General features: G+C 42.3%; 1 protein-coding gene across 25 annotated transcripts in view; it reads left to right on the forward strand.

Moving 5' to 3' along the window:
* The window catches only part of MARK3 (microtubule affinity regulating kinase 3), a 110,588-nt gene that overhangs the window by 63,624 nt on the left and 34,108 nt on the right, over positions 1 to 12,856 (forward strand). For all 25 annotated transcript variants that reach the window (XR_014811382.1, XR_014811381.1, XR_014811384.1 and 22 more), the window contains 2 exons: positions 2,278 to 2,343; positions 7,579 to 7,649. Coding sequence is in view for 19 of the 25 variants with exons in the window: in XM_021081588.2 (XP_020937247.2) it covers positions 2,278 to 2,343; positions 7,579 to 7,649 (137 nt within the window). In the remaining 6 variants the exon portion in view is untranslated. The remainder of the gene's footprint in view (positions 1 to 2,277; positions 2,344 to 7,578; positions 7,650 to 12,856) is intronic.

The following is a 12,856-nucleotide window of genomic DNA, read 5'->3' on the forward strand; positions in this document are numbered from 1 at the left end:
GGTTAGCTAGCCAACTCCAGATTTCATGTTCTAACTTCCCACCAAAAAATATCACTGCTGGAGTTCCTGTCGAGGCGCAGCGGAAACGAATCTGACTAGGAACCATGAGGTTGCAGGTTCGATCCCTGGCCTCCTTGAGTGGGTTAAAGATCCCGGGTTGCCATGAGCTGTGGTGTAAGTCACAGACGAGGCTTGGATCCCAAGTTGCTGTGGCAGTAGTGTAGGCGGGTGTCTGTAGCTCCGATTAGACCCCTACACTGGGAACCTCCATATGCCATGGGTGTGACCCTGAAAAGCAAAAACAAAAAAAACACTGACTTAAATATATTTGTTTTTTAAATACTTAAGTTGTACCCTGATTAGAGTTCTCTCTGCTTACTGCTAACTGACATACCTGAAAATAGATGTAAATTTTTAAAAATTAAGTTCCTATTGGATTAAAATTGTTTTTCCAGAAAAGCCAATATTTGTATTGGAATTTTATAAAGGTTGTATTTATATGTTGATGATTTACCAGCATATATCCCTTAAATTTCTTTAAATAATTTTTTGACAACCTGAACATATATCATCTTAAAAATGCTGTGATAGTTGTAGTCACCAGTTTGACAAACATATTAGCAAACATATAGACAAACATATTTTTTTTCTTTGCTTTTTAGAGCCACACCAGCAGCATAAGGAAGTTCCCAGGCAAGGGATGGAATCAGAGCTACTGCTGCCGGCCTGTACCACAGCCACAGCAACACCAGATCCAAGCCGAGTCTGCGACCTACTCCACAGCTCAGGGCAACTCCAGGTCCCCCACCCACTGAGCGAGGCCAGGGATCGAACCTGCGTCCTCATGGATATTAGTCGGATTTTTTTCTGCTGCATCCCAATGGGAACTCCATATGTGAGCCACTCAGTACTATCTAATACTCTATATTAAAAGTATCGGAAAATAACCCAATAAAGTAACCCAATAAAATAATACAAGAGACTAGCATTCTCTCTCCCCCGTCCCTTTTTTGCTAAATTGTATGTTTTACTAAAATAGACACAGAAAATAGTGATTTGATGGCTTTGGAAATTAACTTCAGTTTTATTTTATTTTATTTTGGTCTTTTTAGGTCCGCACCTGTGCATATATGGAGGTTCCCAGGCTAGGGATTGAATCGGCGCTGTAGCTGCCAGCCTACACCACAGCCACAGCAATGTGGGATCTGAGCCAAGTCTGTGACCTGCACCACAGCTCACGGCAATGCCAGATCCTTAACCCACTGATCGAGACCACGGATCAAACCTGCATCCTCATGGATGCTAGTCAGATTCATTTCCTCTGAGCCATGACGGGAACTCCTTCAGTTTTGTTTTAAAATGTATATATTTCTGATTGAATTGTAATAGTTTTATGAATTAGCAGTAATAGAAGTATTCTTTCTTTCTTCCTTTTTTTTCCTTTTTCAGCTACACCCATGGCATATGGAAGTTCCTGGAGCCAGGGATCAAATTGGAGCCCCAGCTTCGATCTGCACCAAAGCTGCAGCAACACCTGATCCTTAACCCACTGTGCAGGGGCCGTTTAAACCTTGCCACCGGAGAGACAACACCAGATCCTTCCCCTGCTGCGCCACAGCAGGAACTCCTAGAAATATTATTTCTGTCTGTAATAAGAGACTGCTCTAGCAAAGTCACGTTGACCCACTGGAAATAATTCTTTTTAAAGATACATATTTTTTAATTATTTATAGTATGATCTACTTTGCCATCTCTGGCTTCAGAATAGAAAACTAAAAGAACCTCGTTCTCTAAGAATTGTGATGTTTCCTAAGCAGCAAAAGTCCGAAGTGGAATCAAATATATCCTTAGAACCATAATGACAAGTGAATGGACCTGCACTTGTAGGAGTAGAATAGATCTGGGCAGTTCTTGCATGTTGAAGGCAAAATAACACTTTTCCTGAGGTGCAAAGGTTGAGCCTCTAGGGCAGTAGCTTGGCAGTATAGATGCAGTTCAGAGAGGTGAAATCAGAGCAGATACACTTCACTAGACTGCTGAGTGCATCCTAAAGTTACATAGTTTGAGCACCCAGAAATAATCTTTATTTTTATGAAATTCCATATTTTTGTAAAATCTTTTCTGTGGTAATATGTAGTAAAATTTCCTAAAAGCGTTTTTTAGAGGGCTAGCTATTAAAATCTTTACCAGGGAAAAGGTTACTTTTGGAGTTTATCTCACGGTGTGTGCATACAGACATTTGTTTCTTTTTCTCCTGTATCTTCTCCCCTCCCCCAGTGAAGTTATTCGAAGTCATTGAAACTGACAAAACGCTCTACCTAATCATGGAGTATGCAAGCGGAGGTAAGCAGTTTTGAATTGTTTTTCTTTCTTCCCTTTTAGAAGAACGCACAGCCACACTGTCCACCTGGATAGTTATTAAACTGTCACCTAATACTCAGCATCGTGATATACTAGGATGACAATCAGAAAAACTAACTCCTAGCAGTTTTGTGGGTTACTGTTAACCTGTTCCACTGTTCGCATCATTAATTGGTAAAACGCAAGTCCTTGGGTTTTGTTTTTGTGGTAAAGTATGTGTCACATAGAATTTACCATTTGAACCGTTTCACATGTGCAGTCCTGTGGCATTGAGCATGTTCCCATTGTCTGCTGTCGCTGCCATCCATCTCCAGAGCTTGCTCGCTTTCCCAAGGGAGACTGTCCCTGTAAAGCAGTACCTCCCGCCTCCCTCCTCTCAGCCCTGGCAGCCCCATTCTGCTTTCTGTGTGTGGGGGTGTGACTGCTCCAGATACCTTATACGGGTTGGATCGGACGGGATTTGTCCTTTCACGATTTCCTGGTTCACTCAGCATAATGTCCTCGGGGTTCAACCATGTCGCCGCTTGCATCAGAATTTTCTTCCTTATGAAGGTTGAATAATATTCCTTTGTATAAATAGCACATTTTATTTATTCCAACTGCTTGGATTTTTAAAATATCAGTGCCTTAGCCTCATTGAAATAAATGTGTACTGCGTGTAAGACGGTTTTCTTTCTCAAATTTTTTTTTTTTTAAACATTTTATTTATTTATTTTTTTTTGTCTTTTTGCCATTTCTTGGGCCGCTCCCGCGGCATATGGAGGTTCCCAGGCTAGGGGTCCAATCGGAGCTGTAGCTGCCAGCCTACGCCAGAGCCACAGCAACACAGGATCCGAGCCATGTCTGCGACCTACACCACAGCTCTCGGCAACGCCGGATCGTTAACCCACTGAGCAAGGGCAGGGACCGAACCCGCAACCTCATGGTTCCTAGTCAGATTCGTTAACCACTGCTCCACGAAGGGAACTCCTCTTTCTCAAATTTTTATGTCCCTGGTGTCCATCTGTTTCCATGGCCAGACACGGTGGTCACAGTGTATATGGTTAGGTTTCCTTAAAGACTAAGGACTGGTAATTATTTGCCTATAAGGCTGTGTAAATATAGATATTTTTACGAAATGAGTGTTATAACATTTTTTACGAAGATTCTCATTTTAGGGTTATGGTTGGGCTATGCTTATAGTCTGGACCACGTGTGAAGTTTTCATTGTTTGTGAAAGGTTGAAACTTTCTTGTTTGTCTTTATGTGTCCGCACCTCTAGCACGGTGGCCGGCACATAAGAGATACTCAACAGATAAGAATTGAACTGAATTATGAAATTACAAACTCCTGGGGACAAGACCCTGTTTAACTCTACAGCATAGCTTAAATTGTTCTAATTATAGTTGTTAGTTATAGTTGTTAGCATGTTGAGCCAGGATGCAAAACCTGGAGACAGAAGATTGAATCACCCACCGCCTCACTGTAGTGTGTTAACCATTTAATAAGATACTGTAAACCTGTTGTGGGCAAAGCAGGCACACCCCCGACACCACTTTTTCATACTTCTAATTCATTATTAGTTGTGTGTTTTATATTTTAAATGTGCGGTTTGAGAATTTAGTTGGGATTTTCACAATTGAGGAGGACTTGGGAAGAACGGAAGATTAATTGTAGAACAAGAAGCTCTAATGTTCTCCACTCATCTTAGAGTTCACGATTTTTTCATTTGCGTGGTTTCTGCAGTGCGCAGGTGCTTTTCTCTCTTACCTTGTCTTTGACTTTCACAATGACTCCGTGATGTGGCCAGGCAGTGAATGAGGGGGGGCTTTTACCCTTGAGGGAATGCAGCCTGGGAAATCTCATTGTGGTCACAGTGCCAGTCCTGGAGCCCCGGCCTGCTGACATCACATAGCTTCTGCTGATTGGTCAGTTAGTCATGGCTTTCTGTCCCCGTTTACTTGAGGTCCCAGGTTCATAGAGATAGCTCTGTAGGGAAGTTAAAACCACCTGAGAAGTGTCTGTCCAGAGAGAGGATGGGCCTCAATCCAGCTAGGGCCCCTCAATGGCAGTGTGACCTCACAGGTCAGCTTCCTTTGAGGCCTCGGCGCCATAGCTCAGCATTGTAACAGCACTCGTCGGTGGTGGTGGTGGTGGTTTATTGGCTTGGGCCATTTGGTTTAATCGGCTCAACAAGGGACTGCTGTTTTACAGTGAATACATTTACCCTTCTGAACAACGAAAGTTTCATTAAATTGGTTACCAACTCCTTCCCAGCCTGGTATTTTTCATTTAGGTATAAAATAAAATTTCAGAATTGGAAAGAATCTTAGACATCATCCAGGGCAGTTAAGTTTTACTGTTGAACCTAAAGCTCTGAAAGGCTGTTCCAGGCCAGCAGTTTCTTCACTCGTTCGTGGCATCTGAACTAGAACCAAGGGCTTTCTGAACTGTCCAGTGTCCTTTCATCAACCACATGGGCCCTTAGAGCCACTGTTTGCTATTTTTTCTCCTAATAAATAATAGTCTTTTGAGGTTTTCAATTCAGCAGTCTGAGTGCTAATGCTTTTTTTTTTTTTTTTTTTTTTTTTTTTTTCTTTTGGCTTTTTAGGGCCGTACCTGTGGCACATGGAAGTTCTCAGACTAGGGCTAGAATTGGAGCTGCAGCTGCTGGCCTATGCCACAGCAGTGCCAGATCCTTAACCCACCGAGCAAGGCCAGGGATTGAACCCTCGTCCTCATGGATGCTAGTCAGATTCGTTACTGCTGAGCCACAACAGGAACTCCCTGAGGCATTTTTAATAAGGGGGGGGGGAGATATGGGTTACATTCCTGGTTTGATAATTGTATGACTTTATGGTTCCAGAATCTCTTAAGAGGTTTATATTGCATTTGAATTTATGAAAATATTTCAAAATTGTATTGACAGACTTGGACTTTGCGTTACTCTGTAACTACCGGGTTTAATCCATTAAAAATTTTTTTTTTAAAGTCAACTGTTCCATATGATATCTTCGTTTTCACTTTTTAACCACTTGTTTTGACATATGTTATTCTGCAGATAGGTCATTCTTATAGAAAATGTTGACATTTTACTTAGCTGACATTTAATCGTAGTTAAATGAATTGTGTAGTGTAGCTTATCAATATAATTGCTTTTAAAAAATCATTATGCAGTCATACCCTTTATTTAAAATTTTTTCAGATTTAAGGCTAAATGTTTAAAAGTCAGATATTTATGTACAGTTGAAAATAACTTTTTCTTCCAAAATAACTAAAATTAAGCTTTATTTAAATATCAGAATATTTTAGTTGAATGTTATCGCTAAGCTGATGGAAGTATTCTTCATTTGAAGTAGATGTGATTCTTTTCCCAAACATAGTTTATATCCAGTTTGCTAAATTACTATTCTTTCTCTTGATTTCAGAGGTTGTTTCTTTTTCTTTTTCTTTTTCTTTTTCTTTTTTTTTCTCTTGCAAAAACCCTGGGCTCCTGGAAAGAGAGGTTGTTTCTTTGTTTCAAACTGATAAGCAGTTGTCAGTACTGATACATTCCTTGAGGCATCTCCTGTCTTTCCTAAAGAATTAGTCCGGTGAAGTTCTCGTTGTCGCTCTATGGTAATGAGGACATGGGTTCAATCCCTGGCCTCTCCCAGTGGGTTAAGGATCTGGCATTGCTGTGAGCTGTGGTGTCACAGACAAGCTTGGATCCAATGTTGCTGTGGCTGTGGTATAGGCTTGGCAGCTGCAGCTCTGTCTAGACTTCTAACCTGGGAACTCCTATATGCTGCAGGTGGAACCCTAAAAAGACAAAAAAAAAAATTTGTGCTGTGTAAACTATGGCTTAGATGTCTAGTTCGCCAGCATGTTCTCTTGGCTTTTCCTTTGCATTGTGTCCTGAATGCCCTCATTTGTCTCTACCACCGCTTCTTCCCACTCTAGACCCAACCACCCTCACTTTGTCCTGTTACTGCAGTAGTCCCAGTTGGCCTCCTGGTTCCTCCCTGAGCCCTGACTCTCTTCTCCCTCTTCTAGCCCAAGTGAGCTTTTTTTTTTTTTTCCTCTCTTTCCAGGGCCGCACCCTTGGCACATAGAGGTTCCGAGACTAGGGGTCTAACCGAAGCTGTAGCCGCCAGCCTACACCACAGCTACAGCAACGCGGGATTCTTAACCCACTGGGCGAGGCCAGGGATTAAACCTGAAACCTCATAGTTCCTGGTCGGATTCGTTAACCACTGAGCCACGACGGGAACTCCAAGTGAGCCTTTTAAAAAGTCAGACTTTAAGTTCTCCTCTGCTTCTCCCTCTCACTGAGATCAAAGCCTACAGGGCTCGTCACGCTCTCACTTCTCTCACCCCTCTCACCCATCTCTCTGCTCATTCACTGCCTCCCTTCTTGTTCATGTTTCTCCAGCCTTATTCATGGCCTCCTTGCTGTTGTCTCTTTCAAGAATCTCCTGTGTAACTACAGTGTCCACTCCCTCGCGGTAGTCAGAAAATGCTTACACACACACACACACACACACACACACACACACACACACACACACACACACACACACACACACACACACACACACACACACACACACACACACACACACACACACACACACACACACACACACACACACACACACACACACACACTGTTTCCTTCCCCCAGTTTTTCCCCACAGTACTCGTTATCATCTGATATGCTGCGTATTCATTTGTTTATTGTCTGTCTCCCTCTTAGTAGAATATAAACTCCATGAGGAAGAGAACTCTGTTTTGTTCACTGCTGTATTTCCCCAGAGCCTGGAACACCCTCCGTCGGTAGACACTCGATAGTTACTTGCTGAATGAATGAATGTATTCAGGAATTGCTGCTTTGTCGTAGTCCCACAGTGACGACTTCGTCTTTTAACGCTGATAACGTATCCATTTTACCTCTCAGTTTTCACTGCTGAGTTCTTAATTAAAGCAGCCTGTAAGCATAACCTTTAAAATAAGAGTATAAGTTAAATGGGAGAATTTAATTTGAATGCTTTTCTGTAGCTTAAAAGATTTTATTGATCAACTTTGCCTATAGTTAAGGCCTTATTAATTCAAGTTCCACATAGTTCTGTTTCCCTTCATAGCTACATTTTCAAAATTAGAATTAGAGCATTGCTAAAAGTGAAACATCTTCAGTTTATGGGAAAGTTAATGCTCAGAAATAGGACTTCTGCTTACTTTCATTTCTCTCAATTATAGGTGAAGTATTTGACTATTTGGTTGCACATGGAAGAATGAAGGAAAAGGAAGCAAGAGCTAAATTTAGACAGGTATGGATCACAAGTGTTTGCCTCTGTAAATGTCCTAAGGCCCATTGGATGGAGCACGGGTTGGTCATTCAACAAAAATTTATTAATTTATTAAGTACTTTCATGCCTAAGACACTGTGCTGGAAGTAGCCACAGGTTCTAGTTCTAGCTGTGTAGTTGGGATTTTAGTCTCATTGTCGACCTTAGTTTTTAAGGGCTTTCAGACACCTTGACTGCATTAATTAAAACCATTTCCAAGTTTTTAGCAAGAAGAGCATCACAATCCCAGAATTTGTTACTAGTTTTGTTGTACATAAACCAAAACCAGGTAGCATTTAACCTGTGAGTGAATGACCCAGCCTTTGTCTTTACCCCATTCCTGAAATAGATACCCACTTGAGTAAAGAGGGTTTAAGCCTAAAGGTGATTTAATTCTCCTGTCTTTATTAGTAATGATTCCTATTGGAGTTCCTTGGTGGCTCAGCTGGTTAGGGATCCCTTGCTGTCACTGCTGTGGCTTGAGTCACTGCTGTGGTGCGGGCTCCATCCCTGCCCTGGGAACATCCGCACACCTCAGGATGCAGCCTAAGGAAAAAAAGAAAAGATGCCTGTTTATTGATTGACTCTTACCTGCTACATATTGGGACACGTACTTCGCCCACATTAATGTAGGTCCTGCAGCAGCCTTGGGAGTTAGGAGGACAGTTCTGCGTGCTGAAGCTGAGGAGACTGAGGCAAAGCAGTATTAAATCATTTGCCCCAAATTTGATGCAGGCAAGTAGCAGATCTACCACGGATTCCGACCTTTGTCTTCACACTCCAGAGCTAAAGTTCTTGATCATTATGAGGTGCTATTGCTTCGACTAGGAATCAACGGACTCTTTCTGTGAAGTGCCAGACAGTATTTTAGGCCTGGAGGCCGTACCGTCTGCTGCAGCTGTTTAACGCTCTGCTGTTGCAGTGTGGAATCAGCTGTAGACAGTAACTGAATGAACACACTCATGGTTGGGTCCAGCGAACTTTATTTACAAGGTGGGTCAGAGTGAGCCTACAGGCCGTAATCTGCCCACCCCTGATTGAGGTGAAGGGAAGGAGCCGGGACTTTGTTGCCTGTAAATGAACTCTGTACTCCCGTGGTTTTAAGGTCTAGATTTAAATGGCCAGTATAACCTCGTTTCTTTCAGAACCTTTAAATTTTGTTTTATTCACATAGAAGTTTGTTAAGGTAGAAGATAGGAGTCTTTTAAGAGTTTCGCAATATTTGGAAAGGCAAGTTTAACTGATTTTTCAAGATCTTCAAGCCTCCTGATTTGCTTTGTGTTTAGTTAAGGACTTATAGATGTCTTAACTTTTGCTGTTGCTTAAGTGGTTTGTTTTTGTTTTTTAGAGCTACACCTGCAGCATATGGAAGTTCCCAGGCTAGGGGTTGAATCAGCTGCAGCTGCATCACAGCCGTAGCAACACTGGATCCTTAACCCACTGAGCAAGGCCAGGGATTGAACCCGTGTCCTCATGGATTCTAGTTGGGTTCATTACCACTGGGCCACAGTGGGAACTCTGCTGTTGCTTAAGTTTAATTTAAAAGATTAAGTAGTACCGGAGTTCCCATTGTTGCTCTGTGAGTTAAGGACCCGACATAGTGTCCTCGAGGTTACAGGTTCAATCCCTGGCCTTGCTCAGTGGGTTTAGGATCCGGCGTTGCTACACACTGTGATGTAGGCTGGCAGCTGCAGCTCCAGTTGATCCCTAGCCCAGAAACTGCCATATGCCACAGGTGGGGCCACAAAAAGGAAAAAAAGAATTAAGAAGTACTAATGTTACTTTGAATTAAATAAAAGCTATTAAATAGCAAAGTTGAAACTGACTTTTGAATATCAGTTAATTTCTCTGATTCTCAGTGTTTCTAGCTGTAAAAACAGGAAGTTAAATGTGATGAATTCTGAGATTCTTTCCAGTTCTGGTATTATTTTATTCTGTGGCCTGTAGAAGGAAGCTCAAATTTCTCTTTATTACAAAACAAGTCTTGGAGTTCCCTTCGTGGCTCATTGGTTAACGAATCTGACTAGGAACCAAGAAGTTGCAGGTTTGATCCCTGGCCTCGCTCGGTGGGTTAAGGATCTGGCGTTGCCGTGAGCTGTGGTGTAGGCCTGCGGCTATAGCTCCCATTCAGCCCCTAGCCTGGGAACCTCTATATGCCACTGGTGTGGCCCTAGAAGAGACCCCCCCCCAAAAAAAAAAATTTCCTGCAGAAATTATGAAACATTTATTGGACGAATCTATTAGTTGGTTCATGAAAGTTAGTTTATGTACTTTTATAGTTAGTGACTTGATTTACAAATTAACGTAATCTCTTCTCCTTGCCACAGCATGTCCTTAAGACTGCTCATTTAAACCTGGAAGGATCTAGCATGATGTTGGTGCTTCTACTTTCCTGTCTCTTTCTTTTTTTCTTTCATTTTTGGCCACCCCATGGCATAAGGAGTTTCCTGGGCAGGGGTCAGGTCCAAGCTAAGCTCACGGCTACAGCAACGCCAGATCCTCAACCCACTGTGCTGGGCCGGCGATCAAAGCAGCGTCCCAGCTCTCCTCAGACGCCACTGGTCCTGTTGTGCCCAGTGGGAGCTCCACTTTCTTCTGTGTGTCATTGCCGGGTTTTCCAAAGTCACCTTGTTACTTCAGCTAAACAAAACGTTTTCCTGTTTGTAAAAGAGGAAGGCCTGCCACACAGAATACACTACACTTGATCTGTTTTCTGTCAAAAATAGGCTCTATTTCCCATATTCGCTGACAGATGGTTTTTCCTGCTCCCCTTTCTTCACCACTCTCTTTCTAGCTATTGCTTATGCTCTGTTGATTTTTTGGCTGGGTTCTTGCTTCTTTTCAAAGGAAGAGAATAGATTTCCTGGCTCCATCTTCTTTCCTCGCTTCTTTCTTGCTAGGTTGGTAGTGTTGCTGACTCTGTTCTTTCATGTGTGACTGGAAGTGAATTAGGCTTTCGTTTGTATTTTTTTAACCTTTTATTTTTTACTGAAGTATATATAGTTCATTTACAATGTTTTGTTAGTTTCAGGTGTATAGCAAAGTGATTCAGCTGTACATATATTTTTTTCCAGATTCATTTCCCTTATAGGTTATTACAAAACATTAAGTATAGTTCCCTGTAGCATACAGTAGATCCTTGTTGGTTATCTGTTTTAAACGTAGTAATGTGTGTATGTTTGCATTCATAGTTTAACCTGGGAAACATCTAGGTTCTCAGACACCTTTAGAAATCACAGCTTTCAGCTTAAAAGCAGTAGTTGAAAGTTGAGTACTTTCAGGGTATATTGACATTAGGTTAGCTTTGAGTTGCTTGAACATAATAGAAGAGAAATTCTCTTTGAGAAAGATAGGAAATTCTCAAATCTGGTTCAAAAGCAGGATTTGAAAATAATCTACAAGAAAAATTTCGGTATGGGGGTGGGGTGGAAATTGAATCAAGAAGAAGTAAGATAGGAGTTCCTGCTGTGGCACAGCGGAAATGAATCTGACTAGTAACACGAGGTTGCGGGTTCGATTCCTGGCCTCGCTCAGTGGGTTAAGGATCTGGCCTTGCTGTGAGCTGCGATGTAGGTTGCAAACGTGGCTCGGATCTGGGGTTGCTGTGGCTGTGGTGTAGGCCGGCAGCCGTAGCTCCAATTAGACCCCTATCCTGGGAACTTCCATAGACCACGGGTGCTGCCCTAAAAAGCAGAAAAAAGAAAAAGAAGTAAGATAAAGTTTACCCAGTCCTAGGCAATAAACCTGTTACTTTGGGGAAAACAAATCTATTTCATTTGCCTAGTTTTCATGCAGCCAAAGTAGAACAGGGTAATTGACAGTACACAATAGTGGATGCTCTAAAACTGATACACTGGCATTGGAGCTAGTGTTCCTTTAGCTGATTAGGAGAGGGCCCCATCTCCTAAGTGCTTACTTTATAAGGTACGAAGCTGCTTATTGAAGCCTTGGTTTAGGCATCCCCCCACTCTCACTCCAACCAGCTGCTCCCTGATGCATATTCTGAGCCAAAATATCAACCAATAGGACAGCTCTCTCTGAGTTTTTATTTTCAGTGTCATAAGGTGTGTTTGATTGTGGTGCCTACAATTAAAAGTTGATGATGGTTTGAAGAAATAAGCAGTAGTTTCATTGTAACGCTAGTTTTGTATGTATGTAGTCATATATAATGCTAAAGAAAAGACTAGCAAAAGAACAAGAGATATTACCTCTGTTTGGTGATTATAAAAGCATATACTTGTAAATACTTTTCATATTTCCTAAAAGTTTTTATAATAAACCTATAAAGCTTTTTTTTTTTTCTTTGGCTGTGCCCATGGTGTGTTATCAGTTCCCAGGCCAGAGATTAAACCCAGTGACCCAGGCTACAGCTCTGACAGCAGTGCATCCTTAACCCCTGAGCCACCAGGGAACTACTAGAACTTTTATAATTAAAGAAGGAGACTTAGGAGTTCCTGTTGTGGCTCAGCAGGTTAAGAACCCAATTCCAGTATTCATGAGGATGCAAGTTCCATCCCTGGCCTCACTCAGTGGGTTAAGTATCCAGCATTGCCGAAAGCTGTGGTGTAGGTCACAGATGTGGCTTGGATCTTGAGGTGCTGTAGCTGTGGTGGAGGCCAGCAGCTGCCACTCCAATTCAGCCCCTAGCATGGGACCATCCATATGCCACGGGTGTGGCCCTAAAAAGGAGAGGATTAAAAAAAAGACTTAAAAAACTGCAAGTCTGGAGTTCGATCTCTGGCGCAATGTGGCCTTTGGCAGCATCCCTGCAGCTCCAGGACACGGCTTCGCTCCCCTGTGCAGCACAGTGGCTTAAGGGATCCTGCGTCGATGGCAGCTGTGGCATTGGTCACAGCTGTGGGGTGGCCAAGAAAAAAAAATTTTTAATGAAAAAAAAAGATTGCTAGCCATTTTGAAATTTCAGAAGAATAATTATTTGACAGTGCTCATCACAGGGGTGATCAAATGTTGGCTGAATCTGAGCGCCATTTGCCGAGCATAGGAGGGTCCTTAGTGTTAGCACACATGGTAGTTTTCATAGTTGATCGTTCTCATTCATTCTTCCATTCTAAGAAAAAGGAAACTGGTCCTGAGAAGAGTATCCTTTAAACCCACATTAGCCAAAAGGCAGAGAATGCTGTAGGGAGCAGACTGACGGAGGAGAACCAACCTGGATAAACACCTGGCAT

Source organism: Sus scrofa, chromosome 7 (genome assembly GCF_054392235.1).
Source record: "Sus scrofa isolate SSC_HxYL_T2T_F1_AM1 chromosome 7, Sscrofa_HxYL_maternal_Yorkshire_Landrace_v2.0, whole genome shotgun sequence".
Taxonomy (NCBI): Eukaryota; Metazoa; Chordata; class Mammalia; order Artiodactyla; family Suidae; genus Sus; species Sus scrofa.